At 39.5% G+C, this 18,131-nt stretch overlaps 1 protein-coding gene across 2 annotated transcripts, besides 1 other annotated feature; it reads left to right on the forward strand.

The window, feature by feature from the left end:
* Window positions 1–3,169: part of a mobile genetic element that runs on past the window's edge.
* Window positions 3,170–3,569: 400 nt separating this feature from the next.
* Window positions 3,570–4,128, forward strand: CG11106 (uncharacterized protein). Of its 2 annotated transcripts, none has more exons than NM_132470.3 (1): window positions 3,570–4,128. In NM_132470.3, the coding sequence occupies exon 1, from the start codon at window positions 3,704–3,706 to the stop codon at window positions 4,040–4,042; it is 339 nt and encodes a 112-aa protein (NP_572698.2). In that variant the 5' UTR covers window positions 3,570–3,703; the 3' UTR covers window positions 4,043–4,128. The 2 variants fall into 2 exon arrangements, with proteins under 2 accessions (NP_572698.2, NP_001285116.1); NM_001298187.1 differs by having other exon boundaries at window positions 3,618–4,128.
* The last annotated feature ends 14,003 nt before the right edge of the window (window positions 4,129–18,131 follow it).

Below are 18,131 nucleotides of genomic sequence, written 5' to 3' on the forward strand. Positions count from 1 at the left end.
ATTTGCCATTGAATTCTGCCAAGACATTATCCATCACCCTTTGGAAGGTTGCGGGTGCATTAGATAAGCCGAATGGCATTCGGATGAATTCGAAATGACCACCTACTGCGGAAAAGGCTGTTTTCGATCTATCTTTAGGCTCCACTTCAATTTGGTGGTAACCACTTGCTAGATCTAGGGCCGAAAAATACTGAGCTCTCCCTAGTTTGTCTAGAATTTCATTGATGTTGGGCATTGGGTATCTATCTTTGATCGTCTTGTCATTTAATTGTCTGAAATCTACAACCAGTCTCCATTTCTTCTTATTTGAAGCGTCCAATTTCTTTGGGACCAGAAAAACTGGAGCACTCCAAGGTGAATGGCTGTGCCTAATTATGTCCTGCTCTAGGAGTTTGTTAATTTGGTCGGTTATTTCTGTTTTTTCTGCAGGACTGTATCTGAAAGGTCTTTTGTGTACTGGTATTTCGTCAGTGGTTTTAATGCTATGTTTGACTCTATTAGTGAATGTTAATTTGTCTCCTTCTTTGTAGAATATATTAGGAAATTGTTTGCATAATTTTTTGAACGCCGTTGTTTCTTCTGAATTTAAAAGTTCTAATCTTAGGGTACTGAACTTTTCTTTTTCCTTTTCGGAGTTTATCGTACCATAGTCTTTAATATCATTTACTATATAGAATTCGTCCGTGTTAAAGTGATTTACCTCTATTGGTGTTTCTAGGTATAATTTTTCTTGCTTCTTGGAATAGTTTACCACCTCCATACAACTGTAATAGTTGTGGGCCGTGTACAGGCCTCCGGTAATAAACAAATTTCCTGAAACCTTTTGGTCTTCAAATAAAAATGTACCCTCCTTAATTGTGACGGGTAGCATTACCAATATCTTGGATGCTTCTTCTATGTTAAATAATTCAGCTTTTTGTTTTACTTGCTGCAGTAATTCAAAATTGAATTTGGGTGTTGATAAGATTTTACTTGGTATATCTATTACTCCTAAAATTTTATTCAACGTGTTCATGCCTATAAGACCGTCAAAATAATTATGAAATTTGAAGAGAAGTAACGGAAAGGTATCGTTACAGTTGTGTTTAGTAAATAATTTTATTTTGGCTATCTTGTTTACTTTATGAGAGCCTAGTGCTGTTGTGATTAAGATTGGTGTATTTAGGGTTTGTTGGTTATGTTCTTCAATAAGTTCTGGATTAATGAAGGAAGAAGTGGCACCTGTGTCCACTAGAAATTTTAGTGGACTGGTTGGACCGAAGTTAATTAAAATGTACAATAAGGAACCTCCAACTTTAAATTTTTCTAAGTATCCCGTCTGTCCGACGAGGCTTTTAATTGAAAATTTTTATCATCAATATTATGTAACTCCTGTACACCTGCTGTCTCAATATTGTTAAGGGTCTGTCTTTGCTGTCCCGGATTTCCGTGATTTCGTGAGTAATTATTGTCTCTGTCATAGCGTTTTCTGTCCTCTTCTTTTGGCATAATAGCCCTCATTTTGTTAAAATTTCTGTCGTTGTCTCTGGGCTTTGAATAACTTCCTCTTTGATCCCTAGATCTGATGTTTCGGTCGAACTCCGATTTCTTATTATATTTCTCAACCCGATGTTCGTCATTTCTACGATAATCTCTCCCATTATAATTGTAATTGTTTGATCTCGAACTCTGTGTTTGTCTAGACCAATTTTCTCTCATAAAAATATCCCTTTCCTTAATTGCCACATCATAGGCTTCTTGGAGACTCCTAGGTCTAAATGCTCTGACAGTAGACCCCAATGGGCCTTTAATGCCGTGTATAAACGTATACAAGCATGTTTTTTCAAAAGATTCCTTTTTAAGATTTAGTGCTGCTGTTTCTATTCCCATGTTTTCCATGGTTCTACCGTAAGTTGCTTGGATGTCTAAAATTCGTTCGTAAAATTCCTGCAGTGGCAATCTCTTGTGAACAAGTCCGTGAAGTTCAAAGTTTAGAGTTTCTTCGCTTCTTTTGTCAGCGAATTTCCCTATTAATGCTTCTTTGATGTCATCCCAGTTTAAGCCTATGCCTAATGATAATAATAACGCCTTTGCTTTACCTTCTATCTTGTTTTTTATTGCTCTTAACAAGAACTGACCATACGGAGTTTTATCCGTGCCTCTAATGAGAAGAAGAATTTCCTCGATATTATTTATAAATTCGTTTAGGGTAGTTGGATCTCCATCATAGGGAGTAAGGTCGCGAATGCCATCCGGAATTTTTAGGGATAGGCAAATGTCCTGAGGGGAAATTGGAGGGGGTGGGGAAGAAAAGTTACTTGTCTCTGACGAACTAGTCATTGTGCTTGGTGCACTACTCGAAGAAGGTCTAATTCTGGGTGGTAGGGCAACCTGGTCTTCCCTAACGTCTGATAAGCTCGCACTCAAACGAGTACTACTTCTAGTCGCCGGAATAAGCTTCTTTACTTTAGCAAGTTTAGACATTTACTCTTTTAGAGAAATCCTTTAATTCTTAATTCTGTGTAATTGTGTAAAAAAAAAAAAAAAATTAAGTGTATGTATTTAATTAATAGTGTATATCTGTGTACGTGAACTTAATTAATTGTGTGTTTTTTATGTATACTTAATTAATTGTGTGTTTTTATGTATACTTAATTAATTGTGTGTTGAATATTTTTGTTTGCAGATGATGAACGATGGATTCGTGTTGAATAATTGTGATGAAAAGGAGCTGCATCAGGTCCAGTTTCCGACTGCGCCAATTAACGAGTGAAGCCTTCCAGTGTCTTCCTTCTGTGGTCCTTTGTGTTTCTTTTCCCTCTATTGTTTCTTCCCGATTTTAATTAAAAGGTATTTCCCTTTAAGGTTGTGATTTTATTTTGATCTCACTCCCCTCGAGTGTAGCTTAAGACTGACTTATTACAAAGGAGAATCAAGTATTATGTATGGCTCTGTGTTGTCGCGAATCTGCTGACCCAGCGGATTTGGGGAATGCCTCCGTTTTGCTGCGCTGTTTCCGCCTACACTGTTGCAACATGAGGGGACAACGAACTAGCGGCTCAGCGTGGAGGTTTAGGGGGGTGGGGAAGTAGTGGCGTGGACTGCTGATGTGGTCAGATGTGGGCCAACGAACTAATGGTTCTGGCGTGGAGGTTTAGGGGGTGGGGAAGTAGATGTAGATGTGGTAACTCTGGCAGTTGCGAAACGAAACTGAAAATGCGAGTGGGACACGGATTAGGGATTGGGTTTTGTGAACTGGGATTCGGCGGCCCCTTTACAATGCCACTTTGCTTAATGGCCCGATACTGAGCTTAATCGTTTTGTTTCAAGTTGCCATAAAAGGCCATAAAAGGAAATGCATACATCATAAAATGTTTCGCTGCTTCCTGCGAATTTTAATGCGAATCTCTTTATGACCAGCCACAAATTAGCCATCGAGCATGAAAACAGGCGAAATATTCGCTCTTTGAGTTCTATATCCAGGCATTCTAAGTTAAAGTAACTAAAATGTTAGCAAATAGCAGTACAAGTAGCCCTTGTGATCGCTGTCATCTCGATTTGGCCTGATTTCGAGAGAGCTGGAGTCAGTTGAAATCCATTCTCGATACCATTCGGATCGTAGCCCACAAAAAAAAACTACCAAATTCCAAATAAAATTTTTTATAAAAACAAAAAAAAAAACAGTTCGTAAATATTTCCGATTCCGTACAAATTTTTGAGCATCATGGTGTGGAATACGCTTTCCTTCTGGGACGGTCAACCAGTCACTTCCCCGGTATATCCCCGGATGGGGGATATGTGGAACCCCAATACCGCCGGCTACCAGAATTACCAACACCCTCAGAACCATTCGCATAGCAATTACTTTCAACGGATGGGCATGGGTGACATTCGCCAGATGAGCTGTCCCATGCCGAACTACTGTCCTCAATTCCGGGAGCCCGGATTGGACGATGTGGATGCCTTTTACGCTTACAACGGCATGGATATAACTCAGGCCTACGGCGGTGGATCTGGAGCTGGTCACGGAGCAGGATCTGGAGCGCGGGGCGACTTTTGGTAGTAACTCGTCAACCAATACCTGGCGTATGCTTCTTAATTTTCTGTGCGTTTGATATATGGAACTATTAAAATGTTTTATTGAATAGTAATACCTTCAATATGTCAAATTCTGGGGGGGTATCCATTTGTCCATTTGTAAGTACATCATGACATGTGAGATACATCGCTTGCATGTGTCGCATTCGCAAATGAAAAGTTAAGAGGTGCAATTGCAATTTGCCAAAATGAAAGTCCTAAAACAATCGTTGCATTTCGATTCAATTCGTTTCGATTCGATGGCCTTCCTTGGGCATCTCATATTTCTGCAATTCCCATTTTACGGACAGCCTGCAGCCTGCGGCCTGTCATGGCTCGTCCTTAATTGATATGCCTGCGCAAATATTTTGCTATAATTAAACAGTTGTCCGGCTCCAGGATGCCAGGATCTCTGGCTGCACTGCAGCACTTAATGGCCTGGCCACAAACATTTGTCCAGACGCTTGCTGCCACTGCCACTACCGCCGACGTTGCCTTTCACCAGCCTTTCACCTGACTGAGTCCTTCGCCTGAGGGCGGTACGGTACGGTACGGTATGGAATGGGGGGGGGGGGGGGGCGTGGCCGGGCATGCCAGTCGGCGGTTTGTTTCCTTTACGGATCGAAGAGCAGGACTCCGGGCGAGCAAATTGCAGGCGGACTGCCGTTTCGGCAATTCCGGACCAAGTAAAACTTGATTAATGTCCGCTATTCAATTTCGTCTTTATCGTACCCTGGAGCAAAACGATCTCGCAAGGGGTATCACGAGTCTATCTTCATTCAGCTAAATTGAAGATTAACGATGTGCATTTCCCTAACAATTATAACAAAGTTGGCTACGAATCTGTTACCAACTTCTCTTTAATGATTTCAGTTTATAATAATTTTAAATTAGTAAATTATTGAATACAGCATACATTGCTATTTTAATTGATTAAGATATGCTGAATCACGAGTTCATCAGCAAAAATGGATTTTATCAGCCAAATATACAGGAAGTATAAAAAACACTATTTTCTCTGTATAAAGTTTTAATTTCATTTGTTTCTCAAAATAACGCAGACATTAAGAGGTACGTAATGGGCTTAATCCTTTGTTGTTCTTCTATGCAATTAAGCCCAAAAGTATTTAACAACAATTCCAGTTGAGTTTTCAGCCGCTTGGCTGGAAAATGTAAATGGAAATGGGAAAAGCGGCGAGTCGAAAGGAAATGGCCAAACGCAAAAGGCGTTCAACTTGAAACACATACACAAACATATATATATATAAACTTATATATTTATATAGAACGCTTCGGGGGAATTCCGTGCGCTTTTCCCCCTTTCTCCTCGCCTTTCACCGCCTTTCTCCATCCATTGTCCATCGCTTTGCTGACTGTGTCAAAAATGTGTTGAAAAGTAACAGCAAAACAGAAAGTGACAGCCGTAAAAAGCGTTAGACTTGCCATCTAGCAGCCATTTTGCGCGCTGACAAATATGGCGGCAACTGTGGCGGGCAGGGGCGTGGCAAATCGGGAGCGGCTGGCAGATGGAAGAGATTTTCGCATTTCGTATCATAAATCCCGGACGCTCAGCGGCGGAGGAGGCGGATCCGACGGGCAAAAACGATTTACGACCACACGAATGCAGATATCAGACAGGAGTTACAGGCAGTCGCATCTGTACTGTGTATGATACAGCGGTACAGTGAAGACCCGCAATAAAGCATCAGCTATGTTAGTCTATTCCTATTTTATATTTCATAGATTTTTTAAGCCTTTTTGCCAGTTTTTTTCTAAGTACGGAAAGTAGAAAGAGCATTGAATGTTTGTATTTTTAAGATACTTTCATGCTTCTTACAAAGATACATCGATAATGGGATCACGAACAGAAAAGTTTTCAAGTTAAAGTGCAAAACTTAATCACTTTTTCATTCAAAGTCGATCCGCACTATTCTAATGCCCAACTATTTCCATTTCATTAGTTCGCCCAAAGAGTTTTCCCTGTGCAAACAATACGTATCTGTATGTAAATAAATAGCGCTACAATTGCTGCGTTTTCATTATCGCTTCCAATTCGATTGCTTTTGGCTTTTGATATATGAAATTGGCAAAAGTTTTTTGTTTATTTGGCGTTCAATGTTAGGGGGCTGAAATGAATTTAGAATGAAAATGGCTGTCAGCCGAGCAGATAACTTAAATGCCAACAGCCATGAAATGTCGGTCTCAAAAGTTTTTGTTTAATTTCGCATATAGTTTCTGTTGCCTGTTTGTTCCAATTAGATCACGTGACCTTAAACGCTTTCGCTGGTAAAAATTGTGCGAAATTCTCGACACTTTTGCAACGGTGGAAATTACAAAAAAACATTAACTCTGTCTGTGGTTTGACTTTCAAAGGCCTTCGGCTCATTTCTTATTATATCCCGCCTGCAATTTCACTGATTAATTGCTGGGGTAGCATTACCTCCTTTGCCAACTGGTCCTTTCTACATTTTCGTTTTTATTTTTTGTAATTTTATGTGTTTTCAGATACAATTGTTAGGCATTTTGGGTAGCTTGGGCTATCAGCTTGCAAGGGGGTTTAGCTAAAGGTATGCACAAAACAAATATAAACTATTGGAACTAAAAAAATTTATACAAATATCAAAAATAGAGTATATAATACTTAACACAATTAAATTGCTCAGAAATTCTTGGTAATTTTCGGCTTTTCCTATTTCCCTGAATACTTCCGTTCGTCGATTGCTTTGCTGACCTTCCAAATGGGACTGGACAAACAGTTGGGAACCGGGGTCAGGGGTCGTTTCGGTTTCGTGATTTCGCCTGCAGGGTAACATTTAATCGAACCCTGGAGGCAGGACATTCCCGCCAACTTGTTACCACGCCACCCGCCTCCCCGTCGCCGCCACCCGCCAAAAGCTGTTTACTTTGGTCGTTTCCCTTTTGGCCAACTTTTGTGGCAGCGACGGCAACAGCTCATCTGTTTTTATTTATGTATTTCATTTATTTAATTCAAACGTCTGACTGAGTTGTGCGCTCTGCGGCCACGCCCCCCTTTCGGCGCCGCCCCCTCCCTGGCGTCCTTCGTCCTGCGAGCGGTCTTTGGTCCGTTGTTTAGTTTTGGCCGGAATTTGCATTTGGCCGAGTCCTTTTCCTTAGACACTGAACGAAAATTGTGATTAAATTAGGGGTAATTATGAAATAACTGAAAATATTCCTTTTTTATTTGCGTACTAAACAAATTGTAACTGAGCTTAGCTTTAAATATTTTGGGCTTTAGAAACGAACATGGTCTCAATATTTCTTGCAGTGTTCTTTCGCGGCCTTCTGTTTGCTTTGGTGTTTTTCTTCATTAAATGCGTTTGAATTAATTTATAATTTGCTGACGCTTATTTATGCCGCCTTATTCTCGCCAGCAATTCTTCATTTTCTCATTTTCTTGGCCATTTTCACGCCTCGCCCGTAACTGTAATTAATTGTCATCGAATTTTCAACGAATCAGCCGATTTTTTCCGTGCGCAGTTTCATTTTTTATTCCTTCGATGGTAATCGCTTTTTCTTTTCGCCGCCATGCCCAAAAGAATTAGAAATCTCAGTTTGAGTTATGATGTTGATGTTGTGGTGGCTGTTTCATGCCTCTTGAATTTTGATATATGAGCTATGGGGGTTCCAGTCCTCAGTTTTTGGCCACCACTTGGTTTTGGCCACTTGCACATCAAATTAGATTAGCCTAACTTATTGGGATGGCTTATACGGCTAACATAATTTGTTCTTATTCCATTTCAGCTTAATTTGTCTAACGAAAAACTAGGGAGTAATTTACAACTTATGTATATATTTTTCGCAGTTAACTTGTTAAAAACTGTTTGTTTTGCAATTCTTTCGTTTTGGCCAGAACTTTGGTGAATAATAAATTACGAAAGTCCTTGAAAGCCTTGAAGATCTCTTATTGCTGCGTATTTTCGTTTTAATTTTCTGTGCCTGTCCCCACTCTGGGTTTTCCAATTTTCCTTTGTGCGTCGAGCACCACAGATTCTTGCTTATGATTGAGCCCAGGGCCAGGCAAAAAAAAAAAAAAAAACAGAAAATGGAAAGGACGAAACAAAGGCAGGACGACTGGAGTACAGGGAAAAGGCTTCAAGTGAAATGGTAACAGATATTTCGAGTGACACACCAAAAGTGTGGCAATTACAGAACAGAAATTGTCAATTGATTGCCACTTAACACGTGCGCTCACTTCATACGCAAAAATAGACAAAGGGCGACGAATCGTAGGTCCGCAGAGAGATCCCTTCATGTCATCTGTCAATTGAGCCGCACAAAACCCTTTCCGCATTTTCCACACTTCCGTTGGCCACAAAAAAAAAAAAAAAATCTAGTCAAATCTCACTGATTCGTACTTATGCTAACTGAGCTGCGATAAACTCGGCTAAGCCGAAAGTTCGCCTGATTTATCCTATGCAAAAGTCATTCGGCTTCAATCGGTCGTGAAATTGTTTAGTGCATTAAGACGTTTTCTGAGTTCTTGATTTTCCTCAGTCGTGTATTACATATCTTCATCAAATATTGACAGATGGTAATAAGTCAAAATCAATTGCAAGCCATTAGGTTGGAATATTTTTTTTGAATAAATGCTGCTTAGGGGGAATGGAGCCGACCAATGTTTATTTTCGCATTTATTGCTTACTTCTTTGTCACCTTTAAGTTTACTTTTCTTGGCTTTGAAGTCGTTTAGATCAATGAAAATATATTGAGAGTACATCCAAGTTAATGCAAATCAAACGTTTTACCCACATTAAATAATCTTGAATTTTTAGATTTAAATTATTCAAAAAGTCGGTACATTTGTCTAATTTCCTGCTTACCATCTTGAACTTATATTCCTGATTCTTTTGTGCGGCAACATTAGTCATTTGGACACTTATTCACATTTTTTTTTTTGTTCTACCATTTCTTTGACACTTCTTTGGCCATTAAGTGGGTGGCACAAAAAAAGTGGCTACTCCATTGTGGACTGTAGCGAACATCAATCAAGAGCTTTTCGTCCTGTTTCAATTTCAATTTCAAATTCGAACACAAATCCAATTTGCAGCGCCGGCATTTAAATGAATGTTTCATTTATATCTATAAATACGCGGCGCGCAGTTAATTAAACATAAATGAATCAACATAATTATATTGTGCACACAGACGACACTCGCACATGTCCAATTGCCTGTGTGTGTGTGTGTGTGCCGGGGTCCTGTTGATTTTATGCAATTTGCTTATGCAAATTTTATTCGCATAATTTCGCGTATTTTGCCAAGTAAATTTTTCATTTTCCCTTTTTTGTTTTAGCCTCCTTCTCTTTTTTTGTTTTGCCACTGAATTTGAGGTGAGCTCTATGCGCAGTCTGCGTGTTTTATTTTTTGAATATATGAATGTGTCCTCAAATTATGAAGCCGCTTGTGCTGTGCATTAAAAATCGCAAATTTTATGGTCTGGCGTTGGTCTGTAGTTTCACTTTAGTTTAATTTCATATTATAATATATTTATAAAATATTATTTATATACCATTGTTCTGGTTTGGTCTTGTTAACACAAATTGTAATATTTGTTGTAAGATAAACATATATTTATACATTTTCCCCACTGATTTCATATCCCAAACATATCAAACAACTTGCATCCCAGTGGACAAACCAAATCTGAGAGCAAACAAACAATTTTTATACTTTAAGTCAGTGATGGTTTAAAACACTAAGCTGTAATTGGGGAATTGGCTTGGCCAAAAGCATGGACATGGCCAAAAGTTAACGCACACAATTGCGCAATTCCCTTGTTGGCCAAAAGGTCAACGAATAATAAGTTGTGTAGAAAAGCAAAACGGCGAATAGCCTATACTCTTTTTATTCAATTTTATTAGGATATTTTTTCTATAGTCGACCAAACATAGAATGTCATACCTCGCTGAACTCGTCATAAAATTTCCCATCGACTGGCATTCACAGTTCTAAATGTAATTTTTTGTCCGTTTTTCGCAAAAAATGATGATGTTACCCCTTATAAAAAATCAAAAAATTGGAAAAAAATTAATTTTTTCAAATTAAGAAAATGGTTACAGAAATCGTTTATTTGGATCATTAGCTGTATAAAACAGTAATTTGTTTTTGAATGTGGAACCGCTTTTGGCCAAGTTACACTGAAACAACTTTTAGAAGTCATCGAATTTTTACAAAAATTGAAATGATCAAAAAATTGTATTTAATAAAAATAAGTTATGGTGTCAGCCTTTAAAAAAATTAAGTTATACACACAAGAATGCTTAATAATTTTTCTAAATTTAAATATTATGGCAAAGGTGGCCGAAATCAACGAGAATGCAAAGGGAAATGGGAAAATGTAAGAGTTCTCAATTCCCGGCAGAGAAAAAACCCAACCGTACATGCAGCCATTTTCCAAAACTGTAACTCAGTTTTCATATGGGCATGGCGAAGTCCTCATGAAGTGGCAAATTATATCATTAAAACTTTAGCCAGAACAACAGAAAGTTGAACTAACGCTGAAAAATGTTGGCCATTTCCCAACCTCCCTTCCCAAAAAAAAAAGAAACAAAAATAACAAATTAGAGGGGCGCCTCGAGGTTGCCAACTCATAGAGCAATTCATTTGTGAATTCATTCATAAAAACTAAGATGCACTTAAGGCGAACTTGCACTTGCAAATCCGAGAAGGTGAAAGTGGGATTCGAGTTTTCCGGAAAATGGGCTTAGACACCCGAAACCAGAAGCCATAATACATATGTACGTCTGTTTGGTCGGGCCAACTTTGTTGCGAGAAGCAAAACTTTGGCGAAATGTTTGAGCTCTAGTACAGTGCGTTTCATGATTGTAGAAGAAAAGAAATTCTTTATTTATTTCACAGAATGTAATGCTTTTTGATAGCTTTTAAGCAAGTAAACCATATAAATGTGGAAATAGAATTAAAGGATATGGATTTATATTTTTATCGTGACTTAAACAAGTATCTTCGACTGAAATGGTTTCGTTTAAATACATATTTATGAACCGCACTGTACGACACCCTTGAGGGCGTCAGACCGCGATGTACAGATAGAGATACAGATACATCCGTATTTGTATCAAAGAGACTCACAGAGATACAACCAAATGTGGGGCCACAGACATTTGCATGGAGTGTGGGGCAGGATTCAGGGTCAGGGACACTCGAAAATGGCGTCAAGTAGATCCGAATGCAATCTGATGTACACTGGCCTTAAATCAACTTCCAGGAAAACGTCGAGCAAAGCGAAGAGTTTTCCGGGAAATGAACTTAGCCACCCAGCAAGGCGTCGACACAAAGATATGGCCAAGATGCCAGTACGTTTTCAATGGACTTCGCAGGAAGATATTTCACAGAAGGAGATATGCGAGGTGAATACACAGGACAAGGTGGAATTCAATGGAAATTGGCATTGAAAAAAAAAATATGCCAATCTGAAAGCAAGTCAAATATTTAATATTGTCCCTTGCAAATGTAATATACATAGCTGTATCCTTTCATTGGAATATGAATATTATTGGTTATTAAACAAAGTGAAGTAGCAACTATTTGTGGGTTTTCTTATCCCAAGACAAGAACTTTTAGCCTTAAACCAGGCCCAAATCAATCAATTGTAATTGATAGCCGAACTTTTTACGAGGCGCAACAATCGCCTTAAAGCTGTTTTCGGCACTTGTGTGCGTGTATGCGTTAGTGTGTGGGTGACGAGGTGTGTATGTGTGAATATTATTGAAATTATTTAATAACATAAACACGCAAACTTTGGCGACATGGAAAGTGATGAGGGGGTGACCGAAAAAAGCTGGCACTTCGGCACTCGGTGGGCTACAAAAACAAGTCCCGAAAAACGTGACAAAGCCCGACACACCTATAACAGCAACACCAACACATATGAATATTTCATATGCCATCCGGAAGGGTGTTGTCATATACATACATATATGACACACACACACATACACGTGCATGCATACGTACATATATATGTACACGAAAAACAGGGGCTAAAGCAAACAATTTCACTTAGTTGGGGCTAATAAATGTCAACGATAATGTTGAACATTATTTTTTCTTCTCCTTTTTTTCACGGCCCGCATTCTCTATCTCTGTATATCTGCTTCTGCTTTGGGTCACACACACACACACATATGCAAAAGGTGTACGCCTGGAATTACAGGGTATTACGAATAATATGCACTTAGATAAATGGGGCAGAGATAGCAAAAGCAGAGGTGTTATCAAAATAATTAAAATTAGTTTTGGGTTTACTAATTATGTCATTATGTATGGTTAGAAAATTTACCCTCCCAAAAGAAAGGCATTAGTATTAGACTAATAATGTACCAATTAATTTACAGGGTATCCTGGCATTGGATCCCACTTTTTGGTCTGATGAGCAGCAGTGACCTTGTCATAGTTTCGGTTCTTGTTGCGTCCTGTCAACATTTCCGCCTGGCAAATGAATTTCTCTCCAAGATTACCCCCCATACTCCCGGCTCCATGCTCCCATCCTAATCCTTATCGGCGATGGGTAAGGGGTGGTAAAGGATGCAAGGGATTTTGGGGGGACATCTCTAATTAAATTAATTACAGTTGTCAGAGGCAGGCGCAGATAACACATATGGAACATGGCGGGTCGCAATAAACTTATGCTGGCACATCGTCAAAATCCAAGGAGTCCTGCACAGGATCCATGTTGAGTATCCTCGCCGCCTAGTTTATGACAGGCGTGGTGGTCTTTTTTGGCAAGCCAGTTGGCTTAGCTGGGAAAACTCATCAATCTAATCCCCAGTTATTTCCGTGACATTTTCTTTGTCAACGCCAGGCGGAGGACAACTACGACTGCCGGGCGGATGAGTACGAAGGACATGACTCTTAAAGGCGCAAAAATGGCCTGCCGGAATAGACGACAATTTCATTTACATTTTAGTTTACGTCTTCGTCCTGCCCGATCCTTTTCCGGGTTTATGTTACCACCTTGTAAGGCCATAAAAAAGATGTCCTTCTTTCGGCAAAACTCAAAATACCCTTGCCTTTTCGCCAGTCCCGACGAGAAGTTTGGCAGGACATTGATTCAACTTGCTCTGCCAGTTGTTTGGTGGGCGTGTGCCTGGTCTTTAAGTCAATCTTCTCGATGGTTATGGCCCAGTTAAAGGCAGTCGGCCCTACAGTCTGGCCTGGTGACTGGTGGTATTTTGGCCAGAACTGAGTGAGACATATAAGCTAGCTACATTCAAGCAACTTTTGATAGTTTGATAATGATTAGAGATACATTCCATATTTAGCTAACAGTTCTCACACTTTTGAAGCCTCGCTGCAAAGCGATTGCAATCAATCGAAGTTTGCCTCACAAATGAATCGAAGTGGTTAATTAACATGCCTGATTGGTTTATGCAAATCGCTATGTGATTGGTTTAGGCCCGATTTGAGAGCAAACAAATAATTTGCCACGATTTGCATGTTCAGCAGTTCGCACTCCATTTCCGGGTAATTTTTATTCCGCTTTTGGGTTCGTTTCGAGACGTGGATTTGTTCTTTTTTTTTTTGTATTTTCTTTTTCTATTTTTTTTGTTGGGTTTTCTTGTTTTTTGTTGATTTTTTTTTTTGCCAACCGCAGCCGCAGTGTTCATTTATTTATCGATATCGATGGGGAAAATGGTCTCTATGCCGGCACGTGATGGTGTTTCCCTCCATTTTCCAAACCCAGAAACCCCCGCTCCATTCCTCACCCCATCGCTTTGTTCCTGACCCGACACTAAATTATCGTTTTCAATGCTCTGCTTGAGCTGCCATTTGCTGATTGCCACCGGTCCACAAAAATGGAGAGACCGCTACATACAGATGTCCCTATAATACACACAGTCGCGGTCAAAATAAGTGGTTTTTAAAAAAATCGAAAAAACCCATTGAGATCTACTTTACTTTTAAATGAATTCAGTTTCAAGTGATTCGGTTGTTTTTAATATTACACAAAATATTTTGAAAGAGCTCACTAATTTCTTGACCACATCTGTGTACATGTGTGCATGTTTCGCCTTTGGGGTCGTGGCATATAAATTGCCGCTCTTTTAACTTCGGCTCAGATTTGGATTTCAATTCAATTGCATCGAGTGTCGTTAGAGTTCGTGTGGCATGTGTTTGTAATCCTGTCGAGGATTAGGCCTAAGCCTTAACCAAGCCAGCCAGTCAGCCACCTACCGACCGCCTCCTATATTGCCACGCCCCTCGATGACCATTTGCCGTCAGTCGTTGACTTTTTACTGTCTACATGTGGGCACCTAATTGATGCAATGCATTTGAGCCGCCAGTCCTGACATAACTTTGCTTTTAAGCCCCACTCAGTTTCGCCAAATTGGGGAGGGGGGTGGCGGAAAAAGGACCCTGGAAAGGAAAGTGGAAAATGGCGAAGAGTGAGTGAAAGAAAAACTCATCTAAAGGCACATAGGATCAACTTCAGCAGGGATCCACTCAGGTCTATTAGATGAACTGAAAATGAAAATACCAATTGAATATCTTGGGTAAAAGTAGAAGGAGAGCCTTTAGGTGTAAGTGAATCCAACTGTAAACTAATTTTTTGTAGTTTTAAACAATTAGGAACGTGTTTGGTTTAATAATTTTGCAATTTTTCCAAGTTATTTCAGAGCAGTTAGCACATGTCGCATTTTCAGGGATTGTGGAATTTCTGTTGATAAATTTTGGCCCCCGAAACTCCAATGGCCTTCATTGCCTTGCTAACTGGAAATTGTTTAGAGCAGCTGCATCTTTTTTATACGCAGCCGGCACTTAATCTTGATTTATGTGGCCACTGGAGCGGACAACGAATCTATTACGCATACGCCCCATTTGCCCGCGCAAAGCCGCAATAAATGAGCGAAATCAGCTGAATTGGCCAAGTGCAACCGCTGAAACTGCAGCTGTTTATGGACTCATCAACCGCAGAATGCACATGGGAGATCCAAACGAGCAAAAGTTAAGGTCAGTCAGGTCAGTTAGCTAAATCCAAACTGATAATGCCTCGGGCTTATTTAGCTCCACCATCCATTATTCGATCTGCAGTCGGCGAAATGGGTGCGGTGATAAATCTGCGAGCGAAGTTAACTTCTTTCTATAAATAATATATTTTATTGCATATAGTTTTACTTGAACCATGCAGTTAGTGGCATTAGCAATAGTAACTGAAAACTAAACATTCACCTCAGCGTAGTAACTACATCCGATACATCGACTAATTGGCCATGCCATGCCATTGTCCTCGAAATCCCCTATTTTGATTTCTGAAATTGCAATAGCAAAATGCCAAATTGTGCGAAATTATTATGCTTAATAACCAGCATTACTTTCTAATGGCATAATGACAATGGTGGACGAGTTCCGCTTTTTGCATGGCTGTGTGTGCTGTTTCCGGTTAACGGTTGTGTTCAGAATGAAAATGCCACAAATGCCACGGCAGTTAAGCAGTGCTGAGGGTTTTCTAAAAATCCAAAACAAAAAAAAAAAACGAGATATATTTCCTTTTTAGAAGTGTGATTCATCCGATTTGAATAGAAATTTCAAATACCTATGTATATATAGCGCTAAATAGACGAATGTCATGAAATCCGTGGCGATTGATGGCCACTGCGGTGGGTGGACTGTTCCAATGTGGCATTCTCAATTGGAACAGAAACAGTGTCACGCACTGTTATCGTCCTTAATCGTCCTCGGGGACCGGGAACATTATTTTGCCAGCTGCACCTCTAATTACGCCACATTATCCTCGAAGCCAGGACCAGCGAACAATGTCCATTCTTGGCCAGCACAAATGCCTATGTATATACACCTTTATTTCGGCATTTTCGTTCCGTTTCGTTTCGGCCTGGCCGTTGGTTGTGTAATTTATGCGCATATGTTAAATGTTAGAGCCACACTCATAACTCAGACAAAAATATGTAATCAAAAACATTAGGGTCGCATAATGGCTTCAAAAGACCGAGTTGGAGAATATATGGTATGCGATAAGTGAAAGCTTAGAATAGAAATGCTAGAATATTTTTCAAAGGGCTTGGATTATGATCAAATATACAACCGGATGGTATCTGACTTACCAACTCGATTTAGGTTACAATTATCATTACCGAGCCCTTCTATTAGTTATTAAGCTCATACTTGGCTGAACTTTTCCAGTCAAGGTCATGATTTGGCATGTGGATGCAGTGACCTTGGCAATGGCGGCACTTTGAGTGCACTTCCAAGCCATTGCACATGTCAAACGATTCGAGGATGATGATGATGTCAGCGAAATCTTGCTCCCCAAAACACTCGCACATAAACTAATTTGCAATAAATATGAAATTTAGAAACCAGTAGTCGAGCAACATTGTGGTACATTCTCCTCCATAGCCCCCACCCCCTTGTGAATTTTATGGCATTTGCCTTTTGGGCGATAAAAACCAAATAAGCAGCGACTGGCTAACAACTTAGTCCACCCACATATATCAGCCATCCACTCACACACACACACGCATGTAAGTTTTAATAATCATAAAAAGCAGTAATGCGCAAAAAACATGTAAAGAACAAAAGAAAAGTAAATTAGATGGACGGGGGGGGGGGGGGGGGAAATAAAGGAAAAAATAAATAAGAAAGGAAATGAAAGCAAGAGGTGGCAACATTCCAGCAGCAGACAATAGACAAAGTTGAAATGCAATTGAAAAGTTGGCAAAAAGAAAAAGGAAAATCCACTGGGAGGGACTTGGATGAATTCGTGTCCCGGGGCAGCCACAAGAAATGTCATAAATGTTGACTCAGTGTCCTGCGTGACTGCCAATGTGGGCAATTGCACAAGAAAAAATCCATTCTAGTCCTTAAATGCGAAAATATGCGCTTATTTTAGAAGGATATATCCAACAATTTGTTTAAACTATGATTTGAAAGTGCTCAAATGGAATAATAATGCATTTTGTACTACAAGTTTCTTGTTTTTAGAAGTTAATATCCCTAAAAACTGCTATTATTACAAATATGAAACCCATTCACATCATATAACCACTCTATACTTGAATTTATTTTCTAATACTATATTCATTTCCTCTATGTGTGTGGATAAGGACTCGCCAAATCCACATGTAAAACTTTATTGAGGGCAAGCAGAAGGGGGGGGGGGGTGTGTGTGTGTGTGTGTGTCTGGTAGATGGTCGAGGGGGCGGGGCGAAGCTGAAACTGTAAAGCTAACAAATTAGCAGCCAGGATAAGGGAGGGGGCGTGGCTGGCTGGGGGCGAGGGGCAAGGGTGTGTGGAAAGTTTCCTGCAACCGGACAAGTTTAACAAAAGTCTTAACATATTTTCGTAATCCAAAAGTTTACTACAAATGCGACTTAATTGTTGGTGAGCGTTGCCATCTTCCGCCAAAGCTTTTCCCACCTCCTTTGTGCCGCTTTTCCCGCTTTTCCTGGCTTTTCCCGGCACCCCCCCCCCCTCAGCAAACAAAAGCCCGTAGAATGCCAAGGAGAAAACCCAAAAGGAATTCGCCGTTGATGATGTTTTGCGCGCTTTTTATTAAGTGATTAAAACAGAAAGCAAAATAAGGAAAGGCAACTCAAAAAAACAAAGTTACCACTAAGCTGCAAAAAAAAACAAGGGAGGAATGAAAAAAAAAGAGAAAGTTGTCAACTTGATGATAGATTCCTTGGAGATTTGAAACTCCCGGGCGTTAAGTAGAAAAATTAATACTCGTTTGCGAGAGGAACAACATTTTGCTGGTTGCATTTGTCGCATTATTGGATCAAATATATAAATATATCGCTGAACAACAAAAACTAAGTTTGTGATTATGTTGTTTGAATTTAAATGACATTCATTGATTTTAATAAATCCCGAATGGCCACGAAAACGTAATTAAAAGTTAATGGGATGTATTCAATTGAGAAATTCACATGATGAGGTATTATGCAGTTTAATTATTATTTTTTAACTATTTCAAGTGGTTATTATATTACATAATAATTTATTACATATTATTTGCTCTAATTGCGACATTTAGCTCACTATTGTGTGGTAAACTATGATTAGAGCTCACAATTA

Source organism: Drosophila melanogaster, chromosome X (genome assembly GCF_000001215.4).
Source record: "Drosophila melanogaster chromosome X".
Classification (NCBI taxonomy): Eukaryota; Metazoa; Arthropoda; class Insecta; order Diptera; family Drosophilidae; genus Drosophila; species Drosophila melanogaster.

What these genes read in the sequence shown, in the direction of transcription:
- CG11106 (NM_132470.3), top strand. Translation starts at nt 3,704, where the DNA reads ATGGTGTGGAATACGCTTTCCTTCTGGGACGGTCAACCAGTCACTTCC.